This window comes from Pan paniscus, chromosome 13 (assembly GCF_029289425.2).
Source record: "Pan paniscus chromosome 13, NHGRI_mPanPan1-v2.0_pri, whole genome shotgun sequence".
In the NCBI taxonomy this organism is placed as follows: Eukaryota; Metazoa; Chordata; class Mammalia; order Primates; family Hominidae; genus Pan; species Pan paniscus.
The window spans coordinates 114,165,668-114,187,191 of record NC_073262.2 but is presented as its reverse complement, the minus strand read 5'-3'; the positions used below and the strand labels follow the sequence as shown (position 1 = coordinate 114,187,191).

The window sequence follows — 21,524 nt, the reverse complement described above, 5'->3', positions numbered from 1 at the left end:
TACCATGTTTTCTTTTATCTTACAAATCCAGTAGTATCTATTTTAAGAGATGAGAAAGCAATTGAAATACGGGTTGATTCCTGGAATGGAGTAAGTGGGGGAGGGGAGGATATAATACAGATTTTGTTCATTTATTCATAAAATGGTATTGCATTCTTCTTATAAGCCATATATTCAACAAGGATTTAGTGATAAACCAATGAATATGACTGACTCACATTACTGCTTCCAGAGAAAAAAACAGAGATGCCAGACATTTCACCGATAATTCTAATAAAATAGGATAGATGTTATAACATGGTTTTGTATAGTTATATTATAGATAAGCTTATTAGTTTCTACTCAGAAATGACAATTGAAATTATAGGAGTGGAGGAGAAAACTTGGAATATGGGCATAACATAATTCTCATGTTTGGAAGGGCACAGATACTTTGGACATGAAGATAATGGATTTTATTTTTTATCTCGAGAGAAAAACAATGCCCTGCTGTTTACATTGCTTCAAACTAAATCAAATCATGACAAACCACAAAAACTTTGCAATCAATTCCATATGTTTTTGACAACTCTGTCATATTTCTTAATGTTGGAAAATATTTTCATCTCTAGGAGGTTGGAGAACAAATCTGTAAGGAGGTAAGAGACTGCAGACTAAAACAAAGTGAGGTACAGCCAAAGCCCGGGTAGTATTTCTGCATTGAAGGGACAAGAGGTGTAGTCCCAGCTACTCAGGAGGCTGAGGCAGGAGAATTGCTTGAACACGGGAGGCGGAGGTTGCAATGAGCTGAGATTGTGCCACTGCATTCCAGCCTGGCGACAGAGCAAGACTCCGTCTCAAAAAAAAAAAAAAAAAAAGAAGAAGAAGAGTACTCAGAGAGTGAAAAATCAGGACAGGTAGGTTAAAGTGCTAACATCAGCCAAAGAAGGATTTTGAAGAAGGATGGTCAGTGAGATAAAACAGTGCAGGCTGGGGAAATGTAATGAGATGAGAAACATGTTGACTTTGGTGAAAATGAGGTATTTGATGACATTTTCCAGAGTAATTTGAGGGGTAAGAATTTAGAAAAGTGGCAGAAAAACCAGATCTCAAAGGCACAAAGGAGGATAAAATGAAGAAATAGCTAAAGGGGGACTGACAAATATCCCTAATGTACAGATAGGGCAAAATTGAAGGAACTTTTATTTTTGGAATATGGGATGGGACACATATATGTCCTTGTAGTTACAGTGAAGGTGGTAAGCACAGTGAAGGTGAAGTTGTACTAGAGATAAATGATGGTAAAATGATTCAGTGAAACAGAGTAAAATGGTGTCAAAAGTACATTTCACAGAGTAGATGTTAAGAAAGGTAGAAAGCTTTTTTTTTTTCCCTGCGCAGAGATAGAAGCCATAGTAAGTGTAATAAAGCATCAATAAGAAATTAAAAACTAAAAGAGGCCTGGCATGGTGGCTCATGCCTGTAATCCTAGCACTTTGGGGGGCCAAGGTGGGTGGATCACTTGAGGTCAGGAATTTGAGACCACCTGGCCAACATGGTAAAACCTTGTCTCTACTGAAAAAAAAAAAAAAAAGCAAAAATTAGCCAAGTGTGGTGGCGGATGCATGTAATCACATCTACTCAGCAGGCTGAGGCAGGAGAATCGCTTGAACCTGAGAGGCAGAACTTGAAGTGAGCCAAAATCGCACCACTGAACTCTAGCCTGGGCAATAGAGTGAGACTCCGTCTCAAAAATAAAATAATAAAACATAAAAAACACAAAAATAAATTTTAAACAACTAAAAGAGTAATTTTTTGTTGGAGGATCAAATCAGGAGATTTAGGCAAAATCTCATGAATCTGTGCCTTTCTCTAACATTTGAAAGTTTGAGAATGGCGATGGGAGCATTTACCTTCAGCCAAAGAGCAGCAAAATGGAAACATCAGAGGGGAGAAAATTATATGATATTGGCAAGTGCTTTATTGTAAAAGTTAATATTGGAGATCAGGCTATGATAGAGGTAAATGAAGTACAACAGAAACCAGGCATTAAAAGATTTATGAATAAATCCAGTCTTCTTAAGGATTTAAGACTTAAACCCTTTATGACTGCAAGGCCCTACATGACTTGGTCCCTACCCACCTTTTCAATCCTATCTCATGCCATTAGAGCCCTTGCTAAATTCCAAGCACATGAGCCTTCTCAGACCTTCCAAAATATGCCAGACTCTTAGGTCATGCTTTTCCTTGAATGCTCTTTCCAAGTATTTGTATATATGACTTTGTTTCATAAATCTGATCTCAGGACACATTTCCTGGCTCTCCTTATCTAAAGCAGCTCTGCGACTACCGTTTCATTATCTATCACAACACTCTGTTTATTTTTGTGATACCTCTTAATCTCATTTAAAAATACTTATGCATCTGTTTTATGTTTATTTGGCTTTCCTATTTACTAGTTGCCTCTCCAGGTAGAATGAAAGCTCCCTGAGGCTGGAGATTATTTTGTAGACACAACTTCAATCACAGTGCTAGGCACCTAGCAAGTTCTCAATAAACATTTTTAAGTGAAGAAATATAAAACTAAAGGGATAAAAAATATCATAAGGATGGAAATTCAGTGTAATCCGGAGTGGAAGAAAAAAGAGGGAAAACAGAAAGTAGAATTCTTTCACAATGTAGACTTCTTCAAAAGGTCTTCAATGAAGTGGCAGTGTTAGTGACTAAATCTAACGTATGGCCACCCAATGGGTGAATGATGTAGAATAGAGATGGAAAAGTGCTGACTTCAAAGTTTAGAAGAGTCCTGATCTGATTGTTGGAGTCCACAAAAATGGTACCAAGGATTGGAAGGGAGTGGTAAGGCTACTGAGCAATGTGGACACATTTAAACTGAAGGCATATTAATTCAGCCTCTCTAATTACTGCTCACCTATTTACCCAGATAAATTATAATTTATTCTAGACATGAAGGAACAGATGCAGATTTCATTTATTTTATTATCTTCATACCATCTGCAGCAAAGCAAGTTAGTAAAAAAATTATTATGGACCAGTGATTTTATTTCATTTTTCATCATTGTGGCCGTCATTATCTTCTTTGTGTTCTTCATCACTAGCACTCTCACTATCTTTAGGGGCAGCATTTCTTTCAAGCGCTCACAAATCTGCTGATGGTTGCATGAAGTGTAGTTTTATATGTCTACATTAATTGTCTCTTTTCTTTTCCTCTATCTCTCTTTTAATCTTCCCTATCTCTGATGCAATGAGATTTTCCTGGTTTTCAGCTGGAGGGTATTGCATTAATGGTCCATAGATATAATGAAACAGAGTTTGGCTGAAGTTAACATTTTTTAAAACAGAATAGCCTATCAGTTTTCACTGGCAATATGGTTGTTTCTTCCCTTTTGTCTTTGTGAAACCGCTAAATAATATGAAAAACTAAAGTGGAAAGATAGAAATATCTGGTGGTTGTGCAAAACGATAGCTGAATATAAAAAAATGGTATTGCTCACTTATTATTGTACAAAAATGTCTTCCCTTCAGGCTGAAATAGAGATATAGATAATATGTGGCTAGAGACTTGACATACATGCTTCAGAGCTTTTTAATCTATACCTCAGTAGTCCCTTGATGGTTTTTTTAAAAAGGCCTTATTCACACCAGACTTCATTATAAAGAAAAATATTTTTGTTTTAGAATTTTTACTGTAGCACCTGTTACATTATTCCCTTCTGTTCAATGAGAAAACTCTGAAACTTACCTACAAGAAAAAAAAAATTGTAAAGCAAAAAGGAAAAGAAAGACAGAATAATTTTTTTCTGGAAAAATAGATAATGTCCCTGTCAGGTTGTATTTATTCCCATGGTCTTCAGCGACATTTTCTAGTGACAGCAGCAAAGATTCCAAAATTGCCTCCATAGGTCCCACACAAAGATAACTAACAGAGGACATTAAGTTTAACACAGAGTAATTTATTGAAAGCCGACACTCTATGATTAAAATATTGGGATTTTTCCCTTTTTTATCCCACTCATCAGTCTAAATAAATTCATATTCCCTTTTCTTTATCTACTCTCCTATCCTCCAAACCAGCCATCTGCTATTTCTTTTATGAAAAAAAAAAAAAATGCAACCTACAATTAGTGTCTTGTTCATTTTTCTTTCTTCAGAAAAAGAGAACTATTACACAAATACTCTGCAATTTGGTTTCAAATACTCTTTGTAGTGTGATGAGCAATTTTTCTTAATAGAAACCCAGCTTTTTTGCCAGGACTTACTAACAGATTTTTAAAAAGAGAGCTTCCGTGTGACTTTTTTACACCTCTTAATGTAAACTTTTCAAATGCAAAAGTAACCCCAAAATCTTTCTTCTACTTTACATTTTATCATTCTCTTTACCTTAATAAATAACATTTATCAAATACTACCCTCAGTAAATCAGAGAGAAATATTTTATTTGACTTTTTCTGAAAACATTGTAAAGTGATGACAGTTTACCTGTAAGCACAAATGTATTGTTTGATTTTAGTTCCTTCTCAGGAAGCAAAGCATAATTTGACCCAATTCATGCAGGTAGGGTTAATGTGAGGTGCTTGGGGCTGTCTTGCTAAAAACATAAAGATTGACACTGTAATATGCTGATGAAACTGAAGTAAAAAAAAATGATATTTCTACTGTCATAACAGTACAGTCAGAATAAAAATCCTGAGTGTTTACTGATCCTGCTACTAACAAGTCACATGACCTGGGCCGGTAATCTCATTGAGTTTTGGTTTCCTCATTTTGCAGCTGAGAATTAATTTTGAGTTTGAACTGCTTCATGGGATTATAATAAGGATCAAATAATTATTACATGTTATTGCTTTTGCAGTGGATTATAGAAGCACACATTCGATGGAGACATCAAGATGTGCTAGAGGTTCTCAACTTTTTATATTTCCTAAGTTCCTTTAACAAGGGTACTTGCTACAAATGGAGACTCCTAAGATCTTCTTCTAAACCTGAGTATCTGGGAGTGGGGCCACACTTGTAACTGTAAACCTAGGTGACTTTCATATACACAAAAAATTCAGAGCCACCAAAAAAGAAATAACATAAGTGTAAATTGACTTTAATTTGATATCTAATATTTAAGTATCTAACTTAATACACAATTAAATATATAATTAAATTAATGATTTAATCTAATTAGATGTTTTGCTGATTTGTCGGTATGTGTATATTTTTACATTTGCATGTTATAATTCAATGAAGGAACCCCCTGGTTTACACTGTGAATACACTTAATACTAGATTAAATAATAGGTAATAATAGATCATTTAAGTTGGCTAACATTTTCATCTATACTGTCTTTATAACTACAGTGCTTTGCTTTATTTCAAATGTTTACTGAGATACACAAGAAGTGAAAGCAAATGTTTTCACCTCGTGAATCCAGACGAGGCCACATGAATAGTAATAACATAGATTTCTGGCTCTGCTAATTATGCAAAACCCTGGCCCCCCAAGCAGTCTCCGCAGATATTTTGGAAACTTGTTGGGTGTCTCCTATTTACCTATAATCTGGCCTTCCAGCTGCAGTCTCCCTGTACAGTGATCGTTCTTACCAGTTCTGATCCCCATGTTGAATTCTCTTCTCTCTGAGCCATTGGAGAGGTCCCACTCCTGTTACTGCTGACTGATACCATGTAAGGATGCTTCTGTGGTTTCTACAGTGATCTTTCCTACCAGTTCTGGTCCCTATGTTGAATTCTCTTCTCTCTGAGCCATTGGAGAGGACCTACTCTTGTTACTGCTGACTGGTACCACGTGAGGATGCTGAAGTCCTTGCTAGGCGTGACGCCTCAAAGTGCACCCGGAACTTCCAGTCGTCATCTTGTTGCAGTCCTGGTGGGCTCAGCAAGAAAGCATAGAAACTGGTCTCTGTTCTGTGACTCTTCTTGTTCCCTGGGGCAGCTAGGGAAGAGAAAATTGAAGTATCTTTTTTACTTGGAAGCCATCTGAAAAACAATGATTTCAGTTTTTGCCACCAAACCTCAGAAACAAAAAGTCTTTTGAGGGAGAGTGACAGCATTTTACCAGCTTACTTCTTTTGTTTGGTCTTCTATCACTCCTTTCTCCAGGCGTGTTCCCATGCTGCCCCCTTTTCCTTACTGAAAAAATAAAATGTTAGACCTCACGATAAACCCTTGGCTGGATCTGGGAAGCCCACATACCCCATCAAACACTGCATATTTGTGAATATCTCTTGTAAGGCACAGCTGAACTCAACAGCGGTAAAATAGTAGGGACGGTTAAAGGGGATAATGTCCTCCCAAGTAGCCTTAAGGTAATTATAAAAAAGTGAAATACTTTGACAAGACTAATGATGAAAGATGCTAGCTACCCTGCTGTCCCTTCCCTGCCCCCATTTTCCACTGCCCAAATCAATCACTTTCAAATCTTTGGAAATTTCTTCTGTTACTTAACTCCATACATTTAAATAATATGCTTATACTGTGAAGTCTTAATTTTTTCTTTTTAGCCTATGTATCATATGCTAACTTTTTGCAACCAGCAATGGTTATATACCTTTCACTCCATTCCCATCACCACCTTTCAGAAGGGCATACTCTGTCCCCCCATCTTCCCACAGCTATATGATTTCTGATTATATCAGTATTTCATGTTTACACTATTATGATTATGTAACTATTCCCAGTTGTGCTGTATCGTAAGTATGATTTTCTGTTTAATTATTTGTATTAATTTATGGAGTACAAGTATAATTTTGTTACATACATAGATTGCCTAATGGGGAAGTTAAGACTTTTAGTGTATCCATCACTCAAGATACATTGTACCTATTGAGCAATCTCTCAACATCCACTCCCCTCTTAGCTCCTCACCTTTCTGAGTCTTTCTTGTGCATATCTTTTTGTTTTATCTCAGGTTAATTTCTTCTTTTTTACTTTAGCTTAGTTTTCTATGTATCTGTCACTAATTTGACCTTCAACTCCCACTAGAAAAATAAATACTTTCTTAATGTATTTTAAGTTCATCAGGCATTCTATCAATTCCATCTTCTTGGGTCACCTTTCCCAGAGCTATTTGTCCTGTTCCAGTTTGGGCTGGCTGCTATTTCCGTTTGTTGTATAGCTTTTATTCTAGAAAATTTTTCACTGTATTTTTTGTATTTCCATATCTCACGCTTGATGTTTGTTTCCTTGATTTTATGTACTCTTCTAACACCCCCTCCCTTTTTTATGAGCACGTTTACAAAGAAAGGAAGCATGGAAGGTACATGTATCAAGATTTGGCATGTCTGAACATGTCTGTTGTATGCATTCACTTGGTTGAAATGCTGCTAGGTGTAAAATTCTAGGTTGAAACAAAACTTTGAGAATTTTGAAGTCACAGCTCTATTTGGGAGATGGAATGGAAGAAATCGTCCATATTTTTATCGTATGTAAATTTACATAATACTTCTATTTTCCCCAGAGTACTTCTCTTTCCATTTTGCCTGATATCCACAGTCCACAGTTCTTTTGGTTTAAGATTTCCTAGAAGTAAAGGAAAGAAGGAGATGTGTAGTCTAAGTGTTTCCTAAATGTACTCTGAAGCATTCCCGCTGAAAACAGTTCTTCTTGCTCTGTTTAGGGAGGTTTGTAATACTACTACTCCTCAGCCTTTGGTGTTATACATTATTGGGTTGCTTCTCAGTTTCCCCCCATTAAATTAGGCTTCAGATTGCTTATGTTTACCAAGTTGGCTAACACTGATAAGCCACTTCCTACTTTTACTATTCTATCTTTATTGCCTCCTTTCTGTGATTGTTGGTGTCTGTCTTTTAAAATTAACTCTTTTTTTGTCAGTATAGTGAAGTTGAAATGAAAGGGAAGTAATTTGTGAATTCAATCTGCCATACCATGTTAAATAGAAACTCAATATAATTTGTGTCCTTAATTTTTTAGTTTGAAATGTTTCAAAGTTATAGAAAATGTTCAAGAGTAATACAATGAACACTGTACCTTCATATAGAAAAACCAACTGATAATCCATTGCCATATACGTATTACACCCTCTATGTGTATGTGCATTTGTGTGTATATATATGTATAGACACATCAAAAACATAGATACGTATACATATATTATATATCTCTCTCCCTCCCTGTGTGAGTAAACTATTTGAAAGTAAATGGCAGACACAAGATAGTTCATCCATAAAGACTTCAGGATCTTCTAAGATCAAAGAATACTATTTTACATAGCTGCAATACCATTACCACTCTCAAATATTTAACATTGATATAATAGTACATGATATATAGTCCCTATTTAGATTTCCTCAATTATCCCAAGAATGTTTTATATATTTTTTATCCAATAGCCAAAGATGCAACATTGCTCTATTTCTGTAATAAATGTTAGTTTGAACATCATACCCTTCTTTTACGTTTCTCCTAATATTGACATTTTAAATAAGTACAGGCCAGTTTCTTTGCACAATGTCCTGCAATATGGATTTGTCTGATTTTTTCCTCATGATTAGATTCAGATATTATTGACAAGAATACCACGTAGGTGATATTACATAGCTTTTCAAAAGCAAAAATTTACTATTGTTTTCGTAGGAGATGAACAATATTTTATTGGCTTTCATAATATAAAAGCACATATCAAGCCGTAACAAAGTACATAAACATTTATTTTATGGTTATGTCTATTTCAAATTACAATCAAGAGTCTTATAATAACTTTTTATTAGAAGCTAACTGGTATGCACTAAATAACCATCATATGTCCACTTTTATCCCCATTAAGCAGTGGTGCCTTTATGATTCTGATGCAAAATTATAACTCAGTTTTCTCATTTTATGAAATATAAAAGTTGGAGTAGTCAAATTTTTATAGTCTCAGCTCTCAAATTTTATGAATCTATGAATAAGACATCACTTATAATTTTGAAAATGAAATAAATTTGAGGAAAGGTAAAATTATGAAACAAAATATCTTATTAAAATGTTTATTATTTTATATAAATTGACAATAGACATATTACTTGTAATTATCTACGTTTCCATATTTACGATTTATACATGACACCATTGTAAGCTGTCCAACTCTACACCAATAATGGGTGACTTCAAAGTTCAGCTCACCTTACTCTACCTGCAACTAACTAAATTTGTATACATTATTTTACCAGAGCAAAGGTCAAAGGTTAAAAATCCATAATATAAGCTGGAATTCATTTTGACTTACTTGGCAATAAGTAAAATCTCATATTGCTCATATTACAAAGGAGAAAATACTGCTATTAATTGTGTAGGCAGTTATTGTATAACAGCTTCCATGTTAATGCATGTAGAGACTTCGTTGTTTATTTAATTTTATTGAATGAAATCACTTTAAAGATAGAATAACTGAAATTATGTCTTTTCATTTTGATTGATTCCATTGAGTAAGAGTACATTTTTAAAAATCATCAGCACCATTAGTACAATCCAAGTAACTCTAAATCTAAGAAAATTTGAGTTGAAATGATGGTATTGCATTTTTTTCTTACAGGAAGCTCTGATCATGGCAAGTATGGATCATCCACACCTAGTCCGGTTGCTGGGTGTGTGTCTGAGCCCAACCATCCAGCTGGTTACTCAACTTATGCCCCATGGCTGCCTGTTGGAGTATGTCCACGAGCACAAGGATAACATTGGATCACAACTGCTGCTTAACTGGTGTGTCCAGATAGCTAAGGTAAGTGCCTGTCAATTTCTATGGAAATTACATTTTTAGGTTAATATTTCCTAACCTGGAACAGTTTTCATATTGAAAATATGTTAAGTCTTCCCATTTAAATAAAATGAAGTATATTTGCTACATTGAAAGATACATAACAGAGAGGTACTTTTAGGTAAACTACAGATTAAATGCATGATATATATTTTTAGATTATTATGTTGTATCATTTTTATTGAATTGACTAGGTGCCAAAACAAATAGCTTGGTGGTCAGGGGGAGGGATTGTTATACTGGATTTGTTTGGCTTATTTGTTTCGGTATAGTCTAGTTAACTAATAAAATCCAAGAAAGAAAGGGTTGAATGTCTGAATTTGTTCATGTTTAGATGATTTTTAAAAATAGCCTTTATGTTTAACTCTCAGTATTACAAATGAGCAAAGTCTAAATATATTCTTAGTCTTTTTGATGATCTTCAATTGGTTTTTAATGGTTGAGAGTTTTAGTCTTACACAAAGGCTTAGGCATGTCACATATATAAGGGCAGTGGTCTGGGGTGATAGGGGAGGTGGGTCTGTGGTTACAGAGAGCATTTACTAGTTTCTAGGGGACTGTGAATTGGGGAATATTACTAGAGTTAGCTGATCTTTTAATTTTTTTAAGAGTGGCCAGAATTCTGGATTTTTTGTGATTTCTCAAATTTAAATCTTAAGTCAATTTTTGAAACACTGGAGTCTAAACAAAGCATTCTTATCATGCAGTCTGCTAGTGTGCAACTTCTAGTATACATTCTAAATGTTCAAAACAAATATCTATGATTATCTATACCAGATATCTATCTTGATAATTTTCTATTTCTAGAGAAATAGGTCAATGATGAGTTTTAATTATGTCCACTCTTAGTTACATCAAAATATGACCCGAAGTCTTTTAAGATTCCATAGATATTTTTATCTATACGTTTGTACAATATAAATGCCAAAATAATAACATAGTGGCTTTTGGCCTTTTTAAAATAATGTAATAATGAATAAAAGCACATTATAGAAAAAAGAAATTTGACATAATTATTAAAATTTAAACCAAAAACTTTATTTGACAGAAAAGCTCAGCTTAGTTCTATACACCATAACTCTCAGTAGAGTTTCCTTATGGACTGTGTATTATAATTTTATAACTGTTATGTAATAACTGCAACTGTGAGGATTCTTTATGGCAATGAAGTTTGAAATATAACACTTCCGAAATGGATTTATCTAAGAACTTCTATAATTTATAAGGTGAGTTAAATATGCAATAGAACTTATCAAATCATTCTAGGACTATAAATGAAAACAAAGCTAAGCTTCAGGCCAGGTGCCATGGCTCACACCTGTAATCCCAGCACTTTGGGGGGCCGAGACAGGTGGGTCACCTGAGGTCAGGAGTTTGAGAACAGCCTGACCAACATGGAGAAACCCCATCTCTACTAAAAATACAAAATTAGCTGGGCATGGTGGCACATGCCTGTAATCCCAGCTACTAAGGAGGCTGAGGCAGAAGAATTGCTTGTACCTGGGAGGCTGAGGTTGTGGTGAGCCGAGATCACACCACTGCACTCCAGCCTGGGCAGCAAGAGGGAAACTCCATCTCAAAAAAAAAAAAAAAAAAAAAGCTAAGCTTCAAATTTGTTAGTGCTGTCTGTATTTTCTGCTGTGTCTCTACAATTTAGGTTTTGTCCTTAAGGTTTGTGTTATTAATATATCATTTATACGACATTGTACACTCTAATAAGAGAAACTACTTTGAGTTTCCTGAATAATCAGTTTTATACCTTTTTGCCTTTGCAAATGCCATCCCCTAAGCTTAGAAGTCTTCTCTTGGCTTCTTGGTTCATGCTGCATGATCTTATTCATCCATCAAGCCTGTTTGGGCATCCTCCATTTATGGAGTCTTTCCTAGTCAACCCTTCTCTGGAGGCAGAAATAATTATTTTCTTTTTTGTATTAATTTTGGTAGTTGATATCTTGAACACATTCATATTATGTAAATGTCATACTATACTTTTACTATCTCTCTGTCTATATGGTAAGCTTATTTAGTCATTAATCTTCAGCAGATATTGGTGGGCTTTTATCTTGTTTCAGATACGATGTTGACTGAGGTATGTATGAGTAAACAATGCAGATACGAGCCTGGTTCTCTCTGTGCACCCTAATGGATTGAACAGACATTCAACAAATGAAAGAATTAACTATAGGATTGAATACAGTGGTTCAGATTTTAAAGAAAGCCAACTACTAGGGAGACTTAAGAGAAGACACTGAATCCTGAGGGAGAAGTCTTCAGCTATGAGAATAATATTTAGGCAAAAGAAAGATCACACAGGGCTCTAAAGATGTGGTGATCAAGAGACTTATCATCCAAGTGGAATAATTTTAGGCATGAAAGGAGACTGTATTACTAGTTATGCCAGGACAACAGGCACAGAAAAGTCCTAAACAGAACATGTTATATGGTTACCCAGTATAGCAAGAAAAATTTGAATTTTATTTTAAGTGCTGTAGGTCGTTACTGAAGTATTTGAACATGCAATTGACATAATCTCATTTATATTCTAAATAGATCATGCAGTCTATGTATGGAGGTTAGATTGAGGCGATATAAGAATGAAAATGAAGATACTAATTAGGAGTCTGGAGGCAATGCCAATAAGGAGAAGTAGATGGAATTAAGATATATTTGGGGGGCAAAATTTAAGGTATTCAATTATTGATTAGCTATGAGTGGTGAGGGAGGGGAGTACGGTGAGATCATTTCCTGAGGTGGTGAAGGATGGGGGATGAACATTTGTAGGAAAAAATCAAGAGTTCAGTTTCAGACTTGGCACATTGGAAAAGTTTATAGAACATGAAACTGGGAATGTTAATGAGGTAAATTTGGTCAGTACTGTATATATACATTTAGGAATTATAGGTATTTAAATATATGGAAAGATGAAGGATTACCTTGAGACTGACTATATCTGATTCTCATTTATTCCCGGAATCTAAAATTGGATCTTACATGTAGTTAGCCATTCAATAAATATATAGTAATTATTTTTAATCCAAGAAAATAACAAAATCTACCCTTAAGCAGGGAGTCCTTCCTTTATTTTTTTTTTCTACTTCGGGAGCAGAATTGTGTAGTGGAAACAGACTTAGGGTTAGAAACACTATGTTTATATGTTGTTGCCTACTTTTCAGTTTTGTGAGTTTGTGTTGTTTAGCCTCTGAATTCTTGTTTCTCATTGTATATAGTGGTATTAATAATTACTATATTTTTTTCTCATGTGCAAAAAGAATGTAATAAATGGTATCTACCTGTGGTAGGTTGAATAATATCTTACCCTCAAAGATGCTAATACATTCTATCCCCAGAATCTGTGAATGTTGCTTTACATGTTAAAAGGGACTTTGCAGATGTGATTAAATTAAGGATCTTGAGATGAGATTATCCTGGATTACCCAGATCGGCCCATTGTAGTCACAGGGGTCTTTGTAAGTGGGAGGCAGAAGGATCAGAGCAGGAGACAGAAGACGTAAGAACAGATCAGAGCTGAGCAGTGCACCTTGAAGATGGAGGAAGGGACCATGCATTGAGGAATGTAGGCACCTCTAGAAGCTGGAAATGATAAGGAAACAGACTCTCTTAGAATCTCCAGAAGAAATACAGGCCTCCCTGTTCCTTGATTTTATAGCCTGGTGAAACTGATTATGGACTTCCAACCTACAGAGCTGTAAGAGAATAAATTTGCATTGTTTTCAGCCACCTTTCACCCTAAGGTAGGCCCCAGTGTGTGTTTCCGTGTATCCATGCGTTCTCATCATTTAGCTCCCCTGTGTAAGTGCTAACAAGTGGTATTTGGTTTTCTGTTCCTTGTTAGTTTGCTAAGGATAATGGCCTCCAGCTCCATCCATGTTCCTGCAAAGGATATGATCTTGTTCATTTTATGGCTGCATGGTATTCCAAGGTATATATGTACCACATTTTCTTTATCCAGTCTACCATTGATGGGCATTTAGGTTGATTCTGTGTTTTTGCTATTGGAAATACTGTTGCAATGAACATACGTGTGCATGTGTCTTTATAATAGAGTTATTTATATTCCTGTGGGTATATACCCAGGAAGGTGATTGCTGGGTTGAATGGTACTTTTGTTTTTAGCTCCTTGAGGAATTGCTAGACTGCTTTCCATAGTGGTTGAACTAATTTATGCTCCCACCATACAACAATGTATAAGTGTTCCTTTTTTCATCACAACCTCACCAGCATTCTGACTGGTGTGAAATGGTATCTTTTTGTGGTTTTGATTTGCATTTCTCTAATGATCAGTGATGTTGAGCTTTTTTTCATATGCTTGCTGGTTGCATGTACGACTTCTTTTGAAAAGTATCTGTTCATGTCCTTTGCCCACTTTTTAATGGGGTTCTGTTTTTTTCTTGTCTATTTGTTTAAGTTCCATATAGATGCTAGATATTAGATCTTTGTTGAATGCATAGTTTGCAAAAATTTTCTCCCTTTCTGTAAGTTATCTTTTCACTCTGTGGATAGTTTCTTTTGCAGTGAAGAAGCTCTTTGATTTAATTAGACCTCACTTGTCAATTTTTGTTTTTGTTGCAATTCCTTTTGGTATCTTCATCATGAAATCTTTGTCCATGCCTATGTCCTGAATGGTATTGTCTACGTTGTCTTCCATGGTTTTTATAGTTTTGGGTTTTACAATGCAATCTTTAAGTTATCTGGAGTTGATTTTTGTATATGGTGTAAGGAAGGGGTCCAGTTTCAATCTTCTCCATATGGCTAGGCAGTTGTTATTACAGCCCCATTTATTAAATAGGAAATCTTTTCCCCATTGCTTGTTTTTTGTCAGGTTTGTCAAAAATCAGATAGTTGAAGGTGTGCAGCCTTATTTCTGGGTTCTTTCTTCTATTCCATTGGTTTATGTGTCTGTTTATGTACCAGTACCGTGCTGTGTTGGATACCATAGCCCTGTAGTATAGCTTGAAGTTGAGTAACATGGTGCCTCCAGCTTTGTTCTTTTTGCTTAGGATTGCTTTGGCTATTCAGGCTCTTTTTTGGTTCCATATGAATTTTAAAATAGTTTTCTTTAGTTCTGTGAAGAATGTCAATACTTTCTTGGTCCTGAATTTCATTTTTATTGCACTGTGATCTGAGAGAGTGGTTGTTATGGTTTCAGTTCTTTTGCGTTTGCTGAGGAGTATTTATGTGCAATTATGTGGTTGATTTTAGAGTATGTACCATGTGGCAATGAGGTGAATGTATATTCTGTACCCTGTAAGTATATACACCTATGTACCCACAAAAAGTTTAAAAAATAAAAAATAATTTTATTTTTCTTAAAAAAAGAAGAAAGTATATTCTATTGTTTTTGGTGGAGACTTCTGTAGATTTCTATCAGATCCATTTAATCTAGTGCTGAATTTAGGTCCTGAAGACCTTTGTTAAGTTTTTTGTCTCAATGATTTGTCTGATAATGTCAGTGGGGTATTGAAGTTTCCCGCTATTATTGTGTGGGAGTCTAAAGATCTTTGAATGTCTCTAAGCACTTGCTTTATGAATCTAAGTGCTCCTGTGTTGCACACATATATATTTAGGATAGTTAGGTCTTCTTGTTGAATTGAACACTTTACCATTATGTAATGCCCCTTTTTGTCTTTTTTGATCTTTTTTGGTTTAAAGTCTATTTTTTCTGAAATTAGAATTGCAACCCCTATTTTTTTCTGTTTTCCATTTGCTTGGCAGATTTTTCTCTATCTTTTTATTTTAGCCTATTGTTGTCATTGCATGTAGTTGGGTCTCGTTATCCAGCTTGCCACTCTGTGCCTTTAATTGGGGCATTTAGCCCATTTACGTTCAAGATTTAGTATTGAAATGTGTGGATTTGATCCTGTCATGGTGATGTCAGCTGGTTATCATGCAGACTTGTTTGTGTGCTTGCTTTATAGTGTCACTGATCTGTGTACTTCAGTGTGTTTCTGTGACTGGTAATGGTCTTTCTTTTCCACATTTAGTGCTTCCTTCAGGAGCTCTTGTAAGGCAGGTCTGATGGTTACAAATTACTTCAACATTTGCTTGTCTGAAAAAGATCTTATTTCTCCTTTGCTTATGAAGCTTAGTTTCCCTGGACATGAAATACTTGGTTGGAATTTCTCTTCTTTAAGAATGTTGAATGTTGGTCCTGAATCTCTTCTGGCTTTTAGGGTTTCTGCTGAGAGGTCCACTGTTAGTCTGATGGGCTTCCTTATAAGGAAGTATTTTGTAAAATATTTTCATTTGTATTGTAAGTTTTCTTTCCATTCTTCCATTAGTTCATCATTCTATGACATTTTATGTGATAGAAAACACAAACTTAGGCTGGGCATGGTGGCTCATGCCTGTAATCCCAGCACTTTGGGAGGCCGAGGCGGATGGATCACCTGAGGTCAGGAGATCGAGACCAGCCTGACCAACATGGAGAAACCCCGCCTCTACTAAAAATACAAAATTAGCCGGGCATAGGGGCACATGCCTGTGATCCAAGCTACTAGGGAGGCTGAGGCAGGAGAATCGCTTGAACCTGGGAGGTAGAGGTTGCGGTGAGCCGATATCGTGCCATTGCACTCCAGCCTGGGCAACAAGAGCGAAACTCCGTCTCACAAAAAAAAAAAAAAAAAAAAAAAAAAGAAAACACAGACTTAAACACCAAAATTGTTTGTTTCTTATAGGCAGTCATGCTCCCTCTGCATGTGCTGCCTTTGGACTTGACTGAATTTGGTAAGCAGAGCAGTCCATGTTATTATTTCATGCTCATATAATACCATATGCCTTCTTGATGCTTTATGAATCCAGGATACTAGGAAATCATGAAAATTTCATCTTTTATCGTTGTTGCTAATAAGTTGGGCAAGCAGTTTTTAAAAGACAATTTAGCAGATTCTGAATAGTGTATGTGAGGTGTTTCTGTTTTTGTTTAACTCAGGTATTAATTTAATATGAGACAAAAAGTAGGCTGTTGCCCAAAGCAAACATCCTTAACTGACCCTACCATGTATGGGTTCAGCTTTGATTATTCAACAAAATCATGACTGATTGCTGCGGTCTGGGAGTGACCAAAAAGACTGTTTTCTCTACACAAAGTCAGGAGCCGAATACCAACCTTTATTTGCACTTGGGTTCCAGTTAAAAGCCACCTTAGACAGTGTAGCAAAGTGGAAAACAGCACAGATCCTGGGACCAAGGTTCCATCACAAGCAAGCATATGAACTGTGTGACAACAGGCAGACAGTACCTGTGGTGTCTACAGGAAAGTGGGGCGAACATCACCCCAGCTTCTAGCAGCTCTACAGCTGCCTGTACCTGCAGGCCCTCCTAGGCCCACTTCCTCTCCAGCACTGCGTGTGCTGTGTGGGTGGGAATGTGTGGCTCTGTGTCCAGAGCTGCATTGGAATAACATTGACAATGAATGAGTCCATGTAGATCAAGTGTGTATTACACACCTGGCATATCCTTGGTGCTTTATGTACATTGTGTTGTTAAATCTTTACTGAAACTCTAGCAGATATGGCTCATTATTTCCCCAGTTTATAGATGAGGAAAATGGGAAGTTAAGTCCAAAAGGACACACAAATATATTGAAATGCCTGAGTGCTATGCCAGATAACTCTGACTCCTGAGCCAGGTCTCCAAACCACTCTGCATTCTTTCCTCTCTGTACACACACACATCACTGCAGCTTAAAGTGACCTGCTCTTCTTCAACGGCACTCCGGAATTAGAGGACTGAAGGGGAGCATACCATTTTATCTGTAGTTGTGTCTCATCATTAATTCCATAAGAGAAAAACTTTTGTCATGAATAATACTTGTTATTGTCTTCATGAGAACATGTTTTATCATTAACACCTATGCCGCATTTTCAGGAGAAAGTGCTAGATGAATATTTGTGGAGGAACTTCTTCAAGCAATGTTTTAACTATTGAAATAAAGCAAACTCAAAACAATTCTGGGAGCTACTACGGGTCATAGATACTAATTACAAGTGACACTGTAAAATAAGAATTTAAAATGTGTAGTCTGGTACTAGTTTGTGTTTAGCCTACAGATTCTGGGTTCAAATCTCATCTCTATCACTTACTAACTGTGCGAACTTTAATAAGTTAGTTAATCTCTCTGTGCTCTTGAAAAGGGGGATAACAGTGCTACCTATTTTGTAGGGTAATTTTAAGGATAAGATGATATTTGTAATGTGCTAAGCTTACTGTTTGGCATAAAGTAAGAATGTAAACTATGTGTTATTTTAGATAATATCTGAAATCACTACAATAAGGACAGACATATGTTTATAGTTAGAATACCCTAATTATGACATGTAAAAAATACCATCATTTAAAAATATGACTTTTAAAATTTCAGATACAAAATATTTAGCATTTGTTCATAGACCATACCAGGCTAAGGAGAGCAGGGAATCTCATGTTTAATATTCAATATTTTTGGCCTTTGGAACAAGGAACCTGAGTCTCTCATCCACATATGCTTTCCTACACAGGTTCCTAGGATGCTTGTGGTCTTAACTTGGCTTCTAATTTTTATGTTAAAAATTGTATTATTGGGTTGGGCGTGGTGGCTCATGCCTATAATCTCAGCATTTTGGGAGGCCAAGGCGGGTGAATCACGTGAGGTCGGAAGTTCGAGACCAGCCTGGCCAACACGGTAAAACCCCGTCTCTACTAAAAATACAAAAATTAGCCAGGCCTGGTGGTGGGTGCCTGCAATCCCAGCTACTCAGGAGGCCGAGGCAGGAGAATCGCTTGAACGTGGGAGGTGGAGGTTGCAGTGAGCCGAGATCATGCCACTGCACTCCAGTCTGGGTGACAGAGTGAGACTCCATCTCAAAAAAAAAAAAATGTATTATTTGTAATATTGAAAACATGTGAAACCACCAGTGAACTGGCAAAGAACTGAGCTCAGGGGAAATTCTTAAGACAATCTATTACTGAAGAGGAGCAAAGAAAAAATTCTAACTTTTCAATCTCAAGCTAGAAAAGGTTAATATCTGTTTGACTTACTATTCCTGCAAAAATTTTAGTTTCTGACTTTGCTCTAAGGAAACTATCTTTTGTAGCTTTTTAATGATACATATATCACTGGTGCTGTATTTGTAAAGCCTGAATACTGAGTATAGGCCACTATTACCTTTCAAAATCCTAAAACCTTCCTCAGAGCTTTGCTGGCCTATTTACCTTGTCAGATTTTTTTTCCGGTGCCCTAATTGATTTGCGGTTAAACTCAGATGTAAGGTTCCATGGGCTTTCTTTCTTTTTTTTTGGTGTTTTGCCATTGAAACTAGTTGAAAGGGTGATTCTAAAAATATTTCAGTGGTCCATCGTACCCTTCAAGATGATTCACAGATTACCTGATTAAGTTGTATACTCAACTTAAACTTCTTCCAAAAAAAATTTTAAAAAATTTATTCAATATTTTTAAGAATTAAAATTAACCTAGTGTGTCTAGCCAAAATAATTTAGATTCTACCTATAAATAAAGAATTTTTCAGTGTATTTTTGCAAACAGACTGATTCTAGCATTTATATTTTCAGAGAAAATTAGTACTGTTTCAAAGTTTAGTGTAATTTGGGACCAGTTTAATAGCGTTTCTCAATTTTTTTTTCATTTCCAACTCTACGTTATCACCAAATTACCTTGAATATCCATGTCATATTTCTAATTGGAGCTAATAAAACCTGATTATTTTTGTGGCCCGGGGACAGGTATCTGTGCGCTTTACTTTTCTTTACTATTGGTGGCAGAGTGGGAGTTAGTGGAAGGGGCAAATGGGAGAGAAGAACCTCTTTCACATTAAAAACGTGGTTCACAATGATTGGAAAGAGAGCAGATTCTTGTGTTAAGAAATGGATTCCTCTTCTGTGACAGATGTGAAAGCTTCCATAAGGCTTGAATATGTTACACGAGCAGAGCCTTCATTTACCTTCTTTCCTCTTTTCCATTTTTCTCCAGTAGTAACTATGGAGTGACAAGAAACTTAATTTCTTATTCAATCCAGCCATTTCCTTCTGCATGAATTAAAATTAAATTCAAATATGAATGTCTGATGTCATTTAAATGCTTGAACTGGGTGCTGACATTTCTAGTTTAATTCTGGTCAAGACCAGATGCTATGTGTAGATATGGCCTCAGTCATATGCACGTATATGCAAATTATAGAAATTTAAAAAATAATAGTCTAGAGAAGAGAAATAACCCTACTAACATCATAGAAAACATAAAATTGGCACTTATTAATATATTCAGTCATGTAATAGAGACATTTAATACTGTTTGGAAGTTTGTGAATACCAATTGTTTGAATGGATTCCTTGGGTATATTTGGACACAGAAAAATTTTTATATTTTATAAAGGCATGATAAAAGATAAATATTAAAATTACAAGTCACAGTATTAGTGGCATAGCTAAACTCCCTTTAATGACAATACACCCTTAAAATCAAAATAAATTTATTGTAATTATATAACCACATTTTGGAAGAAAAAAGATGATAGCTTATTATTTATCATTTTTACTGCGATCATTTAAATTTGAATACACTATATAGTGTGATTAATTGTCATTAGACCTTTTGTGTATGTCAGCGGCATGAATCTAACTTGATGGTAAGATTTTATTCACAGTAAATACCTTCAGTGACTCTCCCAGGGTCACACTGCATACTAGTCTAAGGAAGAAGAACTAAACTCAGAAATATGGACAAGTCATTGATTATTTCATGGAGATACAGTGTTTAATTTTTTTTAATTAAAAAGCCAGCCTGAAGTGGGAGGATCACTTGAGCCAGTGAGGCGCAGTTTGCAGTGAGCTGTGTGATTGCACCACTGCACTCCAGCCTGGGCGACAGAGCAAGACCCTGTCCCCCAACAAAAAAGGTGGTCGGGGGGAACCTAATAATGGAATTCTTGCAGTGTCTCGGTGTATTTCTTAGGACATGTCATAATTAGAGATTTGAGAATTGAATCCCAAAGGAAAATTATCTACAGCCATGATCTAACCAGGAACAATTAATTGATTAATTTAAAAATCATATTAAGTGTATTGCTTTGTAAAGAGAAACAGAACCAATAAAATGCATGTGTGTATATATATATATATATTCCTATATATATATTTATTCTAAGAAATAAGCTTAGAATATATATCTATATATTCCTATGTATATTCATATATAGATATATTCATATATAGAGATAGATATCTATATATTTTTATATATATATATATTCTAAGGAATGAGCTCATGAGATTATGGAGGCTGATGAGTCCCAAAATAAGCAACTGGCAAGCTGGAGACCCAGGAAAGCCAGAAGCTGAAAGACAAGTCTTCTCCAGACAAATTTTCCTCATCATTTCCTCTTTCCTCATGTTAATCAGAAATAAGTATGGTCAGATATATCAGATTTAAGGAAGAGTACATTTTTTTTTCTAAATTAGAATTATTCTATAGTATCAGAGAGTAGAGTGGTGGCTATCAGGGGCTTTGGGTTAGAAGAAAAGAGCTGTTGATCAAACTTGCAGTTATATGATGAATAAATGTACAGACTTAAGGTACAGAAGGGTGACTATTGCTAATAATGATGTGTTGTATATTTGAAAATTGCTAACAGAGTAAATCTCAATGTTCTTACTATACACATACACAAAAATGGGGACCAGGGTGAGGTGAAGGATATGTTTATTAGCTTAATGGTGGTCATCATTTCACAATGTATACATGTATCAAAACATC

General features: G+C 35.6%; 1 protein-coding gene across 5 annotated transcripts in view; it reads left to right on the top strand.

Annotated features, from left to right (window-relative positions):
* ERBB4 (erb-b2 receptor tyrosine kinase 4) overlaps positions 1-21,524 on the top strand; it is a 1,174,422-nt gene that overhangs the window by 978,525 nt on the left and 174,373 nt on the right. For all 5 annotated transcript variants that reach the window (XM_003812504.7, XM_003812503.7, XM_003812506.7 and 2 more), the window contains exon 20: positions 9,536-9,721. In XM_003812504.7, coding sequence (XP_003812552.2) covers positions 9,536-9,721 — 186 coding nt within the window. The remainder of the gene's footprint in view (positions 1-9,535; positions 9,722-21,524) is intronic.